This window comes from Eumetopias jubatus, unplaced genomic scaffold, assembly GCF_037043125.1.
Source record: "Eumetopias jubatus isolate StellerSeaLion01/CBP00866 unplaced genomic scaffold, mEumJub1_p1.0 scaffold_3, whole genome shotgun sequence".
In the NCBI taxonomy this organism is placed as follows: Eukaryota; Metazoa; Chordata; class Mammalia; order Carnivora; family Otariidae; genus Eumetopias; species Eumetopias jubatus.
The window spans coordinates 190,813,069-190,832,618 of record NW_028274809.1 but is presented as its reverse complement, the minus strand read 5'-3'; the positions used below and the strand labels follow the sequence as shown (position 1 = coordinate 190,832,618).

Below are 19,550 nucleotides of genomic sequence, written 5' to 3'. Positions count from 1 at the left end.
AATTTGATGCATTTTGGCCTCATTTGTGTAGGGGAGGGCCGATTCAGAGCTCGCCCGGACTTAGGCACACGGCAGGGACCGGGATCTGAGAACACAGATTCACATCAGGGCTCAGAACTGGTGCATCATCGTTCTTACTGTATCTTCTGGGCTAGAGCAAGTCATAAGAGGAGCTCAAATGCAAAGGGAGGGGAAATAGACCTAACTCTGGATAAGAGAAGTGTTGAAAGTCAGGGACGCAGAGAAGCATAAAGAACTGGGACCGTCTTTGCAAAATCTACGAGAGCCTCTTCTCTTGAGAGGGGCTTCTAACTAAATTATTTATGAGTTCATCCACCTTTTCAGTGAATATATACAGAATACCTCATTTTGCAAGCACTGTGCAGGATGTTAAAAGCCCAGATACAAAAAAAGCAGAGAACAACCTTGCTCTTGGGAACATGTTCATACATAGATATTTTAAAACTTAAATAACAATTTTATTAGAAATAAAGAAATTGGGACACCTGGGTGGCTCAGTTGGTTAAGCGTCTGCTTGTGGCTCAGGTCACGATCCCAGGACCCTGAGATCGAGTCCCATATTGGGCTCCTTGCTCAGCAGGGAGCCTGCCTCTCCCTCTGCCTTCCACTCTCCCTGCTTGTGCTCTCTCTGACAAATAAATAAAAAGAAGTCCTCTATATTTCAAAAGGTTAATTTAAAAATTTAGTTTTCAAACTATGCTTTCTTATCACTCTGCTGACAGTCTTCAATGTGGGAGAGGTTTTGGGAAAAACTCAGGTTTCTATCTTGACCTACTGGGGTTCATACCTTAAGTCCATCACTTCCAGGCTGTGTGACAAAGGACACTTACTAAACCTCTCTGAATTCCAGTTTCTTTATCTAAAATAGGGAGACCACCATACCTACCTCATGCCTAATGTCAGGATTAACTGCAATAATCCTCAGCTCAAAGCCCAGCTCATTTATAGGTAATATCCAAAAAATGATAACCTTGATAATTGTGTCATTTTTTCTTTCTTTTTTTTAATGAGTGCACCTTTATCACGTATCATATCTGCACAGAAGCCAGGCTTGGAATGTATTTTTATTTTTTTTAAAGATTTTATTTATTTATTTGATAGAGATAGAGAGAGGGAGAGCACAAGCAGGTGGACTGGCAGGCAGAGGGAGAGGGAGAAGCAGGCTCCCCGCTGAGGAAGGAGCCCGACGTGGGGCTCGATCCCAGGACCCTGAGATCACAACCTGAGCTGAAGGCAGCCGCTTAACCAACTGGGCCACCCAGGCGCCCAGAAACGTATTTTTAATAAGATGGTGTGTGAAGCGAGAAAAGTTAAAGCACGGAGCCAACAAAAACTAAAAATGTCGAAAAGCACATCCTCCTTGATTAGAGAATTATAACAGAAAAAGGCAAACGCTATTGAAATGGTGGTGCTGATATTTCCTCCCTGGTGTTCTCTGCACGTTGAGGCTGGGTCACCAGGAGCCAGAATATGACATTCTGCTCTCGTTTCTGAACACTGCAGTATTATTTAGTCGGGTAGACCTGCCACGATGCTCAAATGACAGGCACAGAGGAGCATAATAAATACAGATTTGGTTAACTCTGTTGAGCAGGACAGGTTATCAGAGGGTTGAAAAGAGGCCAAGTGCATTCCCCCAGTTAGAAATGAAACAAGAGAGTGGGCATGGCTAGCGATGCAATGAATTTTATCCTTTGTATAAAATATACAAGCTTTAGCCTCTACAATCTGGGCTCAAGAAAGAGCTCGAGAAATAGAATGCTAGAAGGTTTTTTTATTAGCCTTATAAATCACTGAATTTCTTACACATTTTGTGGAATATATTTGGGTCTCCAATAATATTTGCAAATCATACTATAGTTATTATCAAAAAGGAAAAACAACTCCTGTTTGATACTAAAAATGTCATATTCTCATAGTTATGACAAATCTCTTTTTTCTTCCATCTCCTGAAAACATGTACTTAAGGGAAAAGTACATAGTTATTTATTGGTTCAATAAACTGCACTATTCTTGAAACAATTTATCACATTATCATGATTAATATTTAAATTTAACCATTATGTCCGTAGCATCTGGTAATTTTTATAACAAGGGTAGTAAAATTTTAAACGTTATTTTGTATTTATTATGTGGTAATTTAAAATAATTGCTGAGCACTTTAATATACATGATGCCTTAGTAAAATTTGAATAGTTTTCATTCCTCTTGATCCTTCTATTTGAAAAAAAATGGATCTCAAAAAATAATGAAAAACAAATGTACAATTACAGAGAAAAAGTTCCTAGCTCTTCAGGAAATCATTATACATATGGGTGTTTTGGTAAGGAAATGGAGCAGAAGGAGAATTATTTAGAAAGCAGGTTTGTCTCAGATATTTTGCTAAATTGTGTAGTTTTGGTTGTCATGGCAATAGCACTATGATTTAAATAAGTCTATACAGAAATAGAAGTCACTCATAGACTATATTCATAAGAATCAAAGAAATCTCATTATTTAATGGGGAAAAAAAAAACCTCCCCAGTTTGGATGAGGGAGGGAAAAACATGGTGTGTCAAATTTATTTTTTCTGACAAACTGTTTGTTATTTTATCTGTGAAACAGCATAAAGACAAAATATTTAGAACTAAACAACAAAGGGAGCATTACATAGTAAGCGTCTGGAAGATGCTAGGTCCTTGGGAGATACCTTATAGACTCAGGGTCAGCAAAAATCATCAAAACATAAGAGACAAACATTCCACTCAGGAAGTCAGGGGGGAAAAAAAGAGCAAAATTCAAAGAAAGTTGAAACAGGGATATAAGGAAACTTCAGGACTTAGTAAAAGGAATAACATTAATGTGAGAAATGGGGAAAAATGATTTTTTAAGATAAATAATTCTTACATGCAAATTTCAAGCAAGATTCATCAGTGATATTGGGGTAAAGACATAAATACCAGGAATATCAAAAAATTATCAAACTACAGCGACAGGAGAGAGTGAAGGATTATAAAACAAAGCTATGATTCAATCAGTGGATACATCTAAATTATTAAAGTGGACAATTTTTAGAAAATATAAATGACCCAACAAAGAAACAAAACAATCTGATTAGACCTATAAACTATGAAATAATTAGTGTTCAAAGGGCAATCCACCTCCACCTCCCCAAAAGATTTTAGAAAGACTTGCACCAGACATTCAAGGCACCTATCATCCTCATTTAGCACAAACCAGTTTAGACAGGAGGAATCAGATAAAGCTACCCAATTTACTCTTTCACATAAACCTGACAACAAAGGATTGCGCAAGAAAACAAATAGAATCTCTTCTCACTAACGAAAGTAAATGTAAACATTCTTAATAAAGACTAGAAAACTGAATCTAGGACATCATGACCAAACAGAGTTCACATTATAAAGGAATTATTCAACATAAAAAAATCCACATCAATATAATTGCCACATGAGCAAAAAAAAAAAAAAAAGGAGTTACAGTAATCTTAATATGTAGAGGAAAGAACATATAAAACCTAGCATCCTTGATTGAAAACAATCAGGAAAGATTATCTCCTGGAACCCTAACTAAACAGATTACCTAATGGCAAATATTTAGAGATATTACATTAATTTGGAAACAAGAGAAGAATATACACTATCACCACAAATTATCAATATTGTACTGGCAGTGCTAGCCAAAGCAATAAAAGAAGAAGAAGAAATAAGAGACATGAGAGACAAGAGAAAAAAGGTGATTATGATCATTTACATTAGAAAATAGTAAGATATTCCACAGGAAAATTATTAGAACTAATAAGAAAAGTCAGCAGGGTTTCTAGATAGAAGATCAACATATGAAACGCAAGATTGAAAGTCCCAATAAACAAATTAAAATGCGATATATAAATGACAATAAAAAGTACAAAGTACATAGAAAAAAATAAAATAAAAATGTTCAAGAAATTGATAAAAAAATACAAACATTATTTAAGGAAAAAAAACATGAATAAATAGAAATATAGATCATATTTATGGAAGAAAAGAATCAATAATCTAAAGAAGCCAATTCTCCTCATATTAATCTATAAATGTATTTCCAGTCAAAATCCCCAAAGAACTTTTTTACGGACTGAGTCGAAGTAATTATAAAATTCATATGCAAAAATAAAGACCCAGGGATAACCAAAACAAGTTAGAAAATAAAAAGTTATTATGAGAACTTACGTATTAAAACAATATATTACTGATACAGTTTTAGTGAAATAGATTAAAAATCAGGAGGGGTGAAAAAACATTTCTAATAATTGGGGATAACTGAGGGTAGGGACCATGGAATATTTGACTAAAAATATAACATTATATGAATGCTTCATATAAACAGAAGTTCCTGATGTATTGAAACCTAAGGGTTTTAGGAGGAAACTGTAAGATGACTTTGAAGTAGGAGAAGGACATCCATGATAGGGTCCTAAAGTCCGACAACTGAGCACCACTGAACAAATTTCACTGCACATCTCTCCGTGCACATCACCAGGGGATGGGGCAGAAGCTGCCACGTTCAGCCTCACTCGTAATCAGGGAAATGCAAATTAATGCTCTCCCTACGATCCTGCCACTAAATATATACCCAGAGGAAAATTCTAGACATGTATCTCAGGAGATATGTACAAGGATCCAATACTGTGTATAATTAAGAAAAGAAAAGATACTTAAGTGTCCCTTGAAAGGGAAAGAGATGAGAATATTGTGGTTTTTTTCAATGAAGGGCATTAATGCAGCAGTTAAAAAGACTGAATTAGCTCTTTCTGTATCAATACAGATAACTCTCAAAAGCCGTGTGGATTTAAAAAGGGAAATGCTGCATAAATGTACTGTGTGATAGCATTTCTTCAATTCTTAATGACTCACAATGTTATAGATTTGTAATAAAAAAAAAACACAACACCTAAACAAATCAAAAAACAAATTGTGGGAAATTTATACCAAATTGATGACATTGGTATCTCTGGGGTGGAAGGGGAGAAATGGATCTATGTTGGTAAACAAAAGGAACTTGAGCTTTCAGCAGCAATTTCCTCTTTCTTCTATGTTAATAAAAATCTGAAACAGAAGTGGCAAATGTTAGCAGTGTTAATGCTAGATAGTAGGTGAGTGAGTGACTTGGCTATACCCCTCTGCACTTTTCTTGATTAGTACATCTGCCCCCACCTCCAAGAAAAGACCGTTAATGAAGAAAGATATCGTATGTTCAGTGGGAAAAAAAAAACCAGGATAAGTCTATTTTCATTTTCCCACAAATGCACAGCAGGTGTTTGAGTATTTCTGTAAGACATTTGAGAATTAATAATATAAGGTCATTTTTTAAGAATTAAGTACTTTACATTGTAATTGATAAAGTAATGTACAAAATATCATCGTACCAACGCTTAATTACTGATGAACTGATGGTCTAGAATTTTAGATTATCTTTCTTGCAGATATCTTTTTGATTTGTAATATCCATCAAAGACTTTGTATCTCTATAATCATTTCAATAAATTAAGGGAGAAAACTGAAACTAGTAAGTAAACATTTGGTTTTTAATCGGTTCATTTATACCTTCAATCCTTACTTCCGAAGCGAGTTTCACTTTGTTCCCAGTTTTGTGTCCGTAAAGGAAGACAGCTAATCTCTGTGACCTTTTTTGAACTTTAACAGGAATTCATAAAATACATAACAAATGAGAAAGAGAGAGAATGAGGTTTTACTTAGGATTCTCAAGTGAGTTTCAACAGATCATATGGTCAGATGTTTTCTTAGGGAAATTACCAATTTATCAAAATAACAGTGAAAAAACATTTACTTTCTAGACATTTTCTTCTTATTCCACTTTCCTATCACCATTTCTATCACTTATTTCATCCTCAAAAAAAAAACAACAACAACAAAAACAGAGGGGCATTTCAAAATTTCCCTGTGATTCCTTGAGTGTTATGGGGAAGATGTGTGTGGTTTGGCACAGAGATTTAAATTATTTTTAATATTCCTTTGCTCTGCAATGGTCACTAAGCCCTGTCCCACCCCACACTGTTGAGAATCCCTACGGATCATCTAGTCGGTAGTCCCAAAGAGCAGAAAACATTTAAATCTGGAGCCAGGTGATAATCGTACAAGTTCTCTTCCATACTTGGGCGGGGGCTGGTGGAGCGCAGATGTTCTCAAAATTCATGTTCCTTGTTTTCAATAAAATCTTTCCTACTCATCGGACTCAGGAAGGAGGAAGGCACAGCCTATTGTAAGCCTCCAGTTGGAGGGAATGATGGCAAACCCTCCGCCAAAGCAGAGGCGACCTCTCTGTGGGTAGCGTGGCACGGTCATGACACTGTTGGAACCTTTTGAGATTTTCAAGCCCCAGGGATGGACAATTCTCACCACCCAGGATGCTCCCCATGGCTGCCACTCTGGAGAAGATTAATCTTCCAACTTGTAGCTCAAAGACTCACTCTCCCCAAACTGACCTTGTTTCCTTGCGAAAGATAAAACAAATTAAACTTCCCTAAGAACCATTTATAAACATTATGGCTACATCCCATAGCCTTTTACAAGTCCTTTTAAAAAGTCATAGGTTGCACCTGACATTTAAAAGAAAAAAAAAAAAAGGTCTTCTGGTTAAATAATTTAAGAACAATGTAGAACAATATAATCACACACACCCCTGCTTGGAATTTAGGTTTATGCATCGTGTAGAACAGACGGAGCAGGTGCGGAAGTCATGACAAATCCCCCTCATAGAAAGCAAACCAACACCCTACAGATGGGACTAAGCAGAGATGATCTGTACAAACAGGGCAGGTCTGAACTGTAATCCAAAAGAGATTTTTAACGGCTGGCCTGCAATGCAGCATAAAGATGCTCTGCCCTCAGCTGCATTCAGGCCCCCTAGTACCTCGTACACCAACTTTCTGACTCCCTGTCACTGACGGACGAGAGATCCTTGACAAATACTCAGTTACAGCTAAATATTGAATCTAGGATACCTAATCTTCCAGAATAGATTCACATGCTTACTGTCCTATTAGTGTTTTTAAAATTGTTACTCATCTATTAGAAGGTACCTCAGGGTATGTTTTTTTAAGAAATCATGGATTTCAACTAATATTTTAAAAGATAAATTTTTAATTAAAAAAAAAATCTCAACAAAATCATTACCAAAAAAAATTTGACTTAAAAATCCTCAAGAACTACCAGGGGACTAGGAACCACACTGAAAGTATTAAATTTTTTCATTTCTTTAATCAACAAATTAAGAAATTATTACAGCCCAGGCACATAGATTTTGTTTTGCTGGGTGAGGTCTATTAATCCCCAGGAATTATGTGAGGGACTCTGTGTGTGTGTGTGTGTGTGTGTGTGTTTATGCCATTCGCCGGATTCTCAAATGAGACCCTGACCTAAAAAAAGACACTACGACATTTCATAAGTACATTAAGTGCTACCTGATTGCATCAAAGAGAGATAAATGGGTAATCACAACAAACTTGCCTACAAATTCTATATAAACAGGAAAGATATTACTTTCTACTTAAAATCCTTAGAAATCCAACAAACATGTACGTGTATATTCAAAATTAATAGTTTATGAACTGAATTCTTAGCAGAACAAAACTAAGGCGAATTCCCCAATAAACTTAAGCCATATATCCAGTTGACCCCATTAATCCACCGTATTTTCATTTCAGAGCACCAAGGTAGAGATCAGCCCTCTCTACCATTCCCTGAGACAGTCTTCAGACCCAGTACAGATTATCCAAAATGCTGACATGGGTTTCTTTTTTAAACCAGCCTGCAGAACGCTCCAAAGCTATAATTATATTTTCCCTACAGGAAATATTTGTTCTCTCTAATTAAGGAAGAATAGCACGTCTCATCTAATGAAGGAGTGCGATTTTTCCGAAGATGAACATTAACTTGCTTGTTACAATGTAACCCAGATTTTCTATGTTCATTTGGATGCTCACACCCTTTCCGATGTTGTCAGATGCTGGAGTGGAACGGACTCACTTGGCATCATGACAGCACCTAAAATTTATGTCCCACTGGATGTGCTCCTCTCTTCTCATTTCAGAGAGCGTGTCTTCTGCAGTGACGCTCGGGGAAGCCGCCCCCACGGCGGACACCACCGTCCTCTGCAGTGACCCCAGCCAGACTGCTGGGGAGCACACGGGCCATTTGGTGACTGTGCCAATGGAAATCTTTCTGGACATCTAGCACGTTCCATGCTGACTTACAAAAGGATTTTTCCTTACTATCAAATGTGCAAATTTAGAAGCAGGGTAAGATGCAGAAAACATCCTACTGATGATTTTGGGAACCAAACCATTTAATTGATATGTGAATTCAAAGGAAAAAAAAAAAAAAGAAAGAAAAGAACTCCTAAAGAAAACTTCAACTCTCTAAAACAGTCTGGCTTTCTTTCTCACTGGTGTATCTGTGCAACACCTTCGTCTCTTATTCAAACCCCCACTACACGTATCCTGGGTGGGAGAGGAGATATTTAAAAGCGTGAGCAATTTCACAAGTGATTTCTTCTCAACAGCTTTCTTTTCTCTCTCCATAATCAATCTGTGGATGGAAGGACAGACTCTGGACATTTCTCGGGGTGGTGACCCCCAACCTCCCCAGGAAAAACAAGATGGATTTCATATTTAAAGCCTGGAGACTTCATTCCAATCCGACCCCATTCTCCCACCTGTCCCCAGGGGCCCAGAGGGGCCCCTCCAGAGCACCAGCTCCCTGCCCCCCAGCGTTTCCTCTGCCTCAGCCAGAATCCATCCAGGCACCACACACTCACCTGTCCATGGAGCTGGCATCCTGCCATGTGAGTTTTTCCTCAAGGAACCCCTACTTCCTGGGAAATATGGCGTCTAAGCCACGTGGACCTCATTTTTGCAACCATCAGGGAGCTCACACTGTACTCTGGACTAGCCGGGCTCTCTGCAGGCGAGTCACAGATGTGTCAGCACAGAAAGGGACAGAGGATGGAAACTGACTGATGCAAATCCACTGTCACCCACTTATTGCAAAGACACTGAGCAAAGAGAAAACACCTCTCAGGTCCAGGAGTGTACGTGATCGGCGACATTCCTATTTCTAAAGAACAACATATTTCCTCTATTTGCCACTCCCTGAAACACACAAAGTCACTGAACCAAAATTCAACGGAAAAGACTAGACCATATCCCGGCTTCCCAACATGTCGTCCATCTGCATCTCTTCGGATCCCTGCATGTCCATAGACAAATCGCCATCAACCAGGAAGCCTTCTTTCCAGTCACACCCACCGGGATTTTAGGGATTTTACCCAAGCAGCCATTCCCGCTGTGTCAGGCACTGCGTGGACAGCCTGGTGTCCTCTCATTAACCTCAGATAACCCTGGACACCAACCAAAGTTCCCGGAGGAACCAGGAGGGACAAGCCTGGATACCTGAGGACTCAGGATGAAAATGAGTCAAATGAACTGCCAGTTTCGGTGTCTGAAGACATCTGCGGGGAATCTTCCCAAGTTTCTGTAAGTCACTGAAGCCGAATGTAATTAATCATAAAGTTTTTAAATGTTTATGTTTAGCTCAAGTAAAATATTGTAAGAACGTAATACAGTATAAGCGTCTTTAAGAAACTGAAGGCTCGGTACAAACCCCCAAATCTCCATATGTATGCTTGAAACTCCATTTATTTACCGCATATATTTGCATGCCAAATTGCGCTGACCAAAAATGTGGATTTCAGAACAAGCAGACACAAATGAATGAATGAAGGAATGAACAAATAAATAAGCAGGTAAAAATAAGCAGTGTACCATCCATACCAGTCTACCGCCCGGCCTCTTCTCCTCCACCTGCTAATCTTCTTCAACTCCCCATCGATATATTCCTAGGGTGTGTCTAATGGTAAAAAGGAATGTGCTCCACAGGTTCTATTTCTCAGCTGGCCTCAGGAACAGAAACCATTGTATTCGGAACGCAGGATGAAAACCAGTGAAATAAACTGCAGGTTTCAGTGTCCGAGACATTTGGGGAACTGTCCCAAGGTTCCCCCAACCCCTCTGCTGCTCAAGAACATCTGCAAGCAGCCAGGTCCGTACCAAAACTCTGACGAAGGCACCACTTTAGGAACAAGTAGTCATTTTAAATTTAACATTGCCAATTCAATCCTCAGTGTTGCATTATGGAACAAGTCCAAGTTTAGGAATTGCAAAAATTATTTTATCATTTTTTTAAATCAAGGTATTTATTATTCATTCTACTTTAAATATTTTATTTATTTATTTGAGAGGGAGAGAATGAGAGAGAGAGAGCACGAGAGGCAAGAGGGTCAGAGGGAGAAGCAGACTCCCTGCCGAGCAGGGAGCCCGATGCGGGACTCGATCCCGGGACTCCAGGATCATGACCTGAGCCGAAGGCAGTCGCTTAACCAACTGAGCCACCCAGGCGCCCTACTCATTCTACTTTAGTTAGAATCTCCATTTAGCTCATTTCAGAATCACACGGATGACAATCCTTTACACAAGTTAAGTGCAGTTTAGAGCCTGTGTTTTGGTTTAAAAATTACAAAAAGTGAGTAACGAAAATGTCTGCAACTCCTCAAGGCACCGTTCCATTCCCGAGTCCTTCTGTGCCCTCAACCCAGAGAAATCTTGCCCAAGATGCACCCCTGGGAAGGTGTGGGGACCAGACCACTCTGCTATGAGCCTGTGTTGAATGGACTGCCCCAAGCATGGGGGACACGTGGGGAATGAATGAGTGAACAGACACCCTTCTCACCCCGAGGGCTGCGGAAGGAGAGGTCCAGCATGGGATCTATGAGGAGCCAGAAAGGGTCAGGGCTAGCCATCCTCCGGCTGTCAGAAAGCCGAGATATCCCTCACCTCCCCGTCCTTGCCGCCATCTGCCACGCCCCCTCATACCCTTCCTGGAAGGTAGTCCACTGCCACCACGGGCCCGGCGGCAGGAGAGAGGACTCTCACCTTGAGACACTTTTGGTTTCTGTTCCCACTGGATATCTGGGGGCTAAAGGACTCACAGAACTGTAACTTGCGAGCAGAAATGTCTTGGGACTTCCCACTGTTTTTTTCCCAGGGCCTTAACATACTCTCCTCATATAATACTCTTTAAGGGAAGGTGACGCATGAGAAGAACATGTGTTTTCATGACACCACAAATCACACTTTGTAATAGGATTGTTCCACCAAGATAAGAAATAATACTACAGGTCTGAAAAGCTGTGGACAATTCTACTTATGTTGACGCAATAAAAGAAATACTTTCCTGCGGGCCAACATAATACTGTCCATAGCGTTGCCTTTTCAGATGAAAGATACATTTAATGTGTCTCCCTACTCTCTTTTTCAAAAGTTTTGTCAGTTTTATCAACTAAAGGAACAGCAGATACTGAAGAGCAAGGCTTTCCATTCTGAATGTTCCACTAAAAACAGCCAACCCATATCTTGAAACAGAGAAGGAGTTCCACGATGATAAGGCAAAATAATTCACGGGAACAGGGGGGTATTAAGGAAACTTATCCAGAATCCTGTCTATTTCCCACAGTTTGTGCTCGAGGTGATGTTCTGGAACACAGAGGGTGGACCCTGGAAAGGAGCCTACTTAGAGCCATAGGGAGACTCAGCCAGAAGCACAGGAGGTGACAGTCCCCAGGCGTTTGCACATCACAGCTCTACCACGGGGCAGACGGGAGCCGGGGCACACTCAGGAAGCAGCGGGACCGTGAAGCTGCAGGAGACTGTGTTTCCTGATCAGGGAAGCTAACTCCCTGGGGAAAGGGGACCCCTGGGAACCAGCTCAAGGTCTCCTGAGAAGAATAAGCGGAAGGATGTTGGTCTGACTGTAATTAATGAAGCATCCGAGGGAAGACTTCTCCTTGGGGAGAAGAAGGGCTGTATCCCTGGGAAGGGAGCTCACCACACAGCTTCGGATGCACTGGGAAGAAAACTGGCCAGTGAAGGGTGGAATCGAAGACCAGTGTTTCCCGTGTTCTTGGCGGTTGCCAATTTTCTACATATGAGGTTATAAGAATCTACATAAGGATCTCCCTGTGGTTCAAACATGGAATTTCTTTATGCCTACACTGGTCATGGGGTGTCAGCTAACAATCTACAGGGGAGTTGAGGCCAAGTACTATTCCACTACAAGGGTCTCCTGCGTATCTAGTGGCCCCATCTTAAGGACTCCAGAAGGGGAGGGCTGTCACACCGTAAGACAGATGGCTTCAGCTGTATCCTTTCAAAAATATCAGGAAAAAAGGGACCCAAACCATTCAGCACCGGAGTCCCTGAGCCTACGCGCTTTCTTGCATCAGATGGGCCTTGGGTCTTTCAAGCCAATCAACTCTTTTTTTTCCTTTTTTTAAGATTTTATTTATTTATTCAACAGAGAGAGAGGAGAGAGCACAAGCAGGGGGAGCGGCAGAGGGAGAGCCCGAGCAGGGAGCCCGATGCGGGGCTCGATCCCAGGACCCTGGGATCATGACCTGAGCCGAAGGCAGAAGCTTAATGACTGAGCCCCCCAGGCGCCCCTCAAGCCAATCAACTCTTAAATTAACACTCACCTCTTGTTAAGTGGAGATACTGGCCCCGGTCCTGGGGTTTCCTTCCATGGAGAGAAGCTCCATGGGCTGTAACGCTCCTGGCCTCTGCCGGAGGGCTTCCTCCACTGGCGAGCAGGAGGCAGCCCTGGTGGGAGGCTTGGAGCCCTCCTGCCCGGGGCGGCTGCCCCCCCCCCCCAGTGCTGACGGGGCCCACACGCAAGCCAGCCTGTGTGACACTGGAGGTCAGAAGCAGCTTGCCCGCACTCGGGGGCACGTCCCGGGTCTGCTGTCTCCCCCAGTCCACAGAACCAGTGTCTTGGCTCCTAATGCCTTACTCCACTGTCTATTTCTCAACCGATTACGAATCAAACATGAAGATGAGCACTGACAGATAATGTCCCCCAAAGACCATGAAAGCACTTGGATGCGTGAGGACGGGAGGCGGCAGCAAGCCCGTGAGCCGATGCTGGGCGGACGCGCTGGGACAGCCCCCGAGGCCCGGCCCGCGGTCCGCGAGCCCGAGATCACGACTGCGCAGGGAGGAGGGGTGTGCCGGCATCATGGAACACCGTACGAGCCTTGTGTACCCCTCACTTCAGAGGCCACAGTGATAGTTTAGAGAAAGAAATGTCTCAGAAAGCGGTGAACACACCACAAGTCTGACTTGTGTAGGAATTCTCAGAGGGAGGTGCATCGGGAGGGGAGAAGGAGCAGGGCATCCACACTCACAATTTCCTGGAGCTGCCATTGCTCCCGCAATAGCGTGTGCTGTTCTTGGCTGTTTAACAGGATTTCTTCTGAAGGTAGTTTATATGTATGCACTTTGTGAACACTAAAGTTTTAAAGAAATGAATGTATTATATTATTATGTCACATATCATATACATTCTCATATATAATATATAATAACATACATATACATATTATGTACATATATAATACAAATGATCATATCATATACATATATAATCACATATAATAGTTATATATTAAGTAAGCTATTACAACAATAAGAATATTAGTATATGATATAATAATTTATATATAATTATATGTATGATGTGATTTGTGTATATAATATGTATAAATTATTATATATTATACCATATATCATATTATATATTATATAACATACACGTATATATGTTATTATATACTGTATATTACATAGAGGATTTTGATATATGACATAATAATATACATTATATATAATGCATTATATATAATAATGTATATGATATAACACATTGTATATATTGGTTTTGTTGCTATTTTTATCATCATTCCTTCTTTGCCCACTTGGACCAAATTATTGTCAACTGAGCCTCATAAATAAAGTTAGAGTGTGTTTCAATTTCTGGAGTGCCCTGGCCACAAAGCACGTCCCCTGAATGAGAGCTTCCCCAGCCTGGTCGGTCCCCAGCCTGTCGCGGCCAGTGCGCAAGGACATTAAAACCACGGCCTGCCACAGGCTGGGAGACATCCGCACTGCAACCTTACTGGCTTGACGCTGGCCAAGCAAATACTGCAGATGCTTTGGTTCATCATAATTAACGAATCATCACCATCTCCCACATTATACCTCAGGCTTTTAACTTAGAAGTGACCCTATTTAGAATCTAGGTAGAGAAAGTAACATCTTTTAAAGTGTATAATACTATTAATATTGTACCTGTTTTGCTGTAATGCAGGAAATGAGTTCAGCATTCCAAGAACAAACATTTCATCTGATTCAATTTCACTTGTTTTCTTTTAATAACTTGTTAGAGTACATCTTATTTACAGTTATTCTCTCTTGCAAAATTTACCCAAAAAAACCACAAAAAACAAATGTAGTGTGAAAAATACTCCCTATCAACATCAAGAGTGCTCGCCAACTTGAACCATGGGGATACACATTTCTTACATAATGGTTTTGACATGATTACACATTTCAAAAAAATGGAGGATTCATAAACAATCAAAGCCTAAGTTTATCCAAATTTTGAGACCTCTCTGAGACTTAGGAAATGGGTCTGTAAATCTACAAATCCTTCAGCTTTCCATGAATTTCACTGAGTTAGAAATACTGCAAACATAACCTTTTTTTGCAGTATTTTGAGATTTAAATTTAGGTTTGGGTGACCCCGGGGAGAAATGGGAGAAAAACATGGGAATTATGACTCATCTGAGGATACTATGTCTTCTAAGTTAAACTTCTAATACATTAAATCATTATTAATTTCCTGCTAATCCCTGTCCTCATTCATTTGCTTGGTAAAGAATTTTAAGAAACAGCACTAACACCATAAATTTACATACTGACACAGTGGCAATGTTACCACTGAAAGGGAAACAATATGCTTTCCAAGGTTTATATTTGTATATTTTTCTGTGTGTGTGTGTGTGTGTGTGTGTGTGTGTGTGTGTGTGTGTAGTCAAATATCAAGGCTATGTATAAGTTTTTCCAATTATATAAATTTAAGGCTCTGTAAGATTTAAATGCCAAAAGGAGGGGTGCCTGGGTGGCTCAGTCAGTTGAACATCCGACTCTTGATTTCAGCTCAGGTCGTGACCTCAGGGTCCTGAGATCAAGCCCTGCTTTGGGCTCTGTGCTAAGTGTGGAGTCTGCTTAAGAGTCTCTCTCACCCTGCCCCCTCCCCCCCACCCCTGCTCATGTGCGTGTGCATGCTCTCTCTCTCTCTCTCTCTCTCTCTCTCTCTCTGTGTCTCTAAAATAAATAAATAAATCTTTTTTAAAAAAATAAATGTCAAATGGAAATTTTCTGAAAGTTTCTATGTGCAGCTGGATTTAAACACTAATTTTTTTCCATGTCAATTTCAGCTGCACAGCCAATAATTTCACACAAGATTAATTTGCAAGACTTAGCATATTAGTATCATTCTGTGAATTATCTTCATATTGAAAGGAAAATTACAAATTGACAATAAACAACTATAAACCCAAGAAGTCTCCCATACCAAACTCTAAGGCATAGCTGCTAAAATATCGATAATATTACACCTAGATCCCAAATCCCAGACTGTACTGTGTGCTGATTGACGTGCTGTGAGATTTATATGTGCACATTTTAATGAGGTCTTCAGTATCCCTTTGTCTTCTGAGATGTCCACATTTCTTTAAGAACTGTCCCATCAATACATGTTACTTCTAGTGTTTCCCAAGAAACCTCCAAAGGTAGCAATTTTTAGGAATTTATTGAAGAACTCTATACGGACAACAAAGAAATCCTCAAAAGGTTTCATTCAAAGACAAGCATACGTGTGAGGACCTCTGGATGCATTTCTGCTTTCAATGGCCTGCCCAAGGTCATTATTAGTGACAAGAATATTAACAAAGTTCTCCATTGACAAGATGCCATGGAGGTCTATAATTTTTTAGATCGTCAAATAATCCTGTAAAGCTACTGCTTTAAAGGTGATTAAGGCTATGAGTCAAAATGATTACCATAGAGACCTCTCGTCAAATAATCCACAAATAAGTGAAGAATTGGTCCTAAGAGAGACATGGACGCCTCAACAAACGTTAAGTGCTTTAGATATTCTTAAGCAGCCTTCTTCCCAGATTTATAATTTTCTTTACATTTCTTAGTGCTCAAAAGGCCAGATATACCTTCAGCCCAGAGAGAATGTACATGCATCTCCATGCATGAGATACGATTTGATTAATTCATCAATGTGTGGGGGTGGGGAGTTGGAGGGGGGGTTAAATCTCTAAGGAAGAGTCCATAAAACCCTTTAGGTAAAATCACTTGTTAAAATGAGATGTTTACACGATAGTGTAACTTACGTGTCGCATTGGATGACAAAGCACGTGCAGGAGGGGAGCCCTTTAAGTTGGCTACTACAGGAATAACTCTGCAGACCAGTGTCCACCAATCCTACCTGCTGTACTCATCTTGACTGTGGAGGCAACAGTTCATGGTATTCACCAAGAAGCTAAACAAACGCCCGAACAGGGACTTGGCCAAGAGATCCCGGTAAAATTCAGCCATCTCCACAGTATGTCGCCGTATGATGGTGTCCCCTGGAACAGCAGAAAGGAGAGGAGGTAGAACAAGGTTTCCCTCATGTAGAACAACACCGCGCACATCCATTTTATCCCTCACACATCCCCCTACGCCAAAAGATGTTAAAACTATGCGACAAGGCTGATAAATGAGGTCTCTGCCAGTTATTACTTCAAACGTTTCCCAAAGTGAGGGCCATGGACCCTGCAGTCTTATTTGCTACCGACACTGAGCACAGCTCTGGGTCTCGAGGCAGGCTGTATGATTTCCTTTCCGTTAGGGAACCAACTGTGGGCGGGGCCCTCTTAACAAGCTTTCCGATAACCGCTCACTGGCTTGAATATGAATTGTCCCCAGGGCCTCTGGAAACCTGCCCATCTGGAAAATCAGTCATATTTTAAATATTTTCAAAGACATGGTCCAGCTAACCAAAATGTGAGCCTGGAGTTTGGGAACGGGTTGGGGCCCTCGGGTAGAAATGTTTATTTCATTCTCTAAGAGACGGTGATTGAAATCTTGAGTGATAGGGTTTTTAGAAAAGACTCGAGAAAAAAAACTAAAAAAAAACAAAACAGGTGGGGATGATTTGGAGCTGAGCCTGTGATAGCTCTGATGCTAGAGTCGGAGAGGAGGGAGTCTAACACTCAATACCACAGCCAGCCGGCTAAGCTGGGGCACGCGGCCGAGCAGGGGGCTAAGTAATAGGATGATGACCATGGGAAAGAACAGCTGAGTGAGCTCTTGGTCAGTGGAGGAGAACTTCTTCTGAGGTAGGCAGAGATAAAAGAAGAAGAAGAAAAAAAAAAACAGCAGGTAAGGAAGACTCAGAGACCTGCAAGTCCAAGGCCATCGAGATCAACAAACAAGGTGGCCGTGAAAGCAGGTGCCATTTATGACGTTACAGAATTAAGGTCTCCAGAGTCAACATGATTGAGGGTGTCGATGGGTCACCAACAGAGTGGGTGATTAAGGACATGAAGACAGTGTAAGCAGAAAAACGTGCATATAGTAAATTCTAGATATTAATGGTGAGTTCAAGTTTTCTTTAAAAAGTCATGAGAGACGATGATTTTGGAGAAGTTCGAGAAACAATATAATTAGATGCAAGGGCTGGTGGGAAAATGGCTCAGAATAAAGTATAAAAGTGAGGTGGGCCTGAATAATAAAGGGCGTGCGTGCTGGGCTATCCTAAAGGGATGAGGTTTACTCGGAAAGAACTGGGAGCATCTTTGAAAGGCCGTTGTCCACAGATGAAAATCACATTTGCAGAATATGATTCAGGAAGACCATTCTTGAGGCAGTGGGGAAGGGAGACAACAGGAGATAAAAGATTAAAGAGGGTCCTGTTCTCTGCTCTAGGGAAGGAATGACATCTTAAGGCAGTGGTGACAGAAATGAAGAGAAGGTAGTGAGAATGAGAGAGATTTGTGGACAAGAGCTGACTTGCGCCTGGTCTACTCAGTGGAGAAGGAGGAGGAAAAGGCATCAAAATGACTTTTGCACAGCTGACTGGATGATGGGGAGAGTCATAAAGTTCCGGAACATGGAAGGGAACCCTCTAGAGCTAGGGGCAGAAAGGATAAGCCACAGGTAGGTTCATCCACAAGTAGGTTCAAGAGGAGCAACAGGTAAGGACAGTGGTGATTTAGAGAAAAAAGATCAGAGGGATGGTGAGTCCTCAAACTTTCACTAAGAGGAAGGTTGGTAGGGCAACGATTTCCAGGGAGCAACCGAGGTGCATGGGGGAAACCGCTCTCCTCACCCACTGCACAGAGAGAAATGTGCATGGCATGTGGCGAGTCATGGCGGGAGTCAGACAGCATTCGATTCTAGTTCCAAACACGCCTTTGCTAGTGGTTTGATGTGCAAAGTTACTTAGTCTCCTTGAATCTAAGTTTTCTCATCTGTTAAAAAGAAAAAGTGATGCCCACTTCATAGCGATTGGTGAGAATGTTAAAATTCCAGCATTTATAACACTTGGCACAGTGCCTGTCAGCTCCTAAGCGCCCAATAAATGGCAGCTCTTCTTCTGACTTAGGCCGTAGAGGGGAGGGGATGCTCCTCATTGACGAGGGTGGCCTAGCCATACGCACGTGGTTCCAATTATTTAGATGAATATGTCCTCTTGGACTGATGACTTGATTTGTCTAAAGTGACTGATTAGCGAGAGAAGGTGACTAGTTCATCAAAACGGTCTCTCAAGAGCTTCCAGGCTTTCCAACACAGAGTGACATCAAGTGACCAGATGGGCTCATAATGCTTTTCTCATTTGGCATTCAGTTCATAGAAACAGTTACACGGGGTGGGGAAAGGAAGGAAGGTTGCATTTGCTCGCCATATCTCAAAGAAGACCACGGACTGCACAGAGGTAAACATCAGAGTATAGTAAACTTACCTTTAAAATACTGGATATCGGTTGTTAGAGCAGACACCAACTCATCGGTTGATACTTGTAGTAATCCGGCCACTAAAATTAAAGCAGCATTGAAAACGTAAGGTTAGTATACATTTTTGGATGGCGAAAACACTATACTTTACGGTTATTATTTACAAGTTTATGATACAGACCCATGAGGAACTGGGTGTATTGCAGAACACTGAACTACCGCTTTAATTATCAAAACAAACTAGAGAAACTGCTCCCAGTAATCACAACGCTAATGACCTGGTGGGGCCTCTGCCTTAAATCACTACCGGTCTTTTCCCTCCCTGCCCTCGGAGACGGCCCTGGATGTTCTTCCCAGCCCCTGGTTAAATTACTTTGATATGAGGTGAAGATGTGACTTTCATTGACAATCTGTGGCTTGAAGGTATTTTGGAAAAAATCGGGGAGTGACTAACAAGGCAACTTCAAAAGGGAGAGAGAAGTTTTTGGCAAGACCTTTGAGGGAAAGTAATTATATTGTTTAAAATGTTTGGCTAATAACATGCCCCCAAAATACACTGGGCGGCAGGGGTG

At 41.1% G+C, this 19,550-nt stretch overlaps 1 protein-coding gene across 1 annotated transcript in view; it reads right to left on the bottom strand.

The window, feature by feature from the left end:
- Positions 1 to 19,550, bottom strand: part of MYO16 (myosin XVI) — a 441,479-nt gene that overhangs the window by 195,202 nt on the left and 226,727 nt on the right. Inside the window, exons 18-19 of the mRNA XM_028087376.2 lie at positions 18,987 to 19,058; positions 16,467 to 16,608 (exon numbers count right to left, since the gene is read on the bottom strand). Coding sequence (XP_027943177.2) covers positions 16,467 to 16,608; positions 18,987 to 19,058 — 214 coding nt within the window. The remainder of the gene's footprint in view (positions 1 to 16,466; positions 16,609 to 18,986; positions 19,059 to 19,550) is intronic.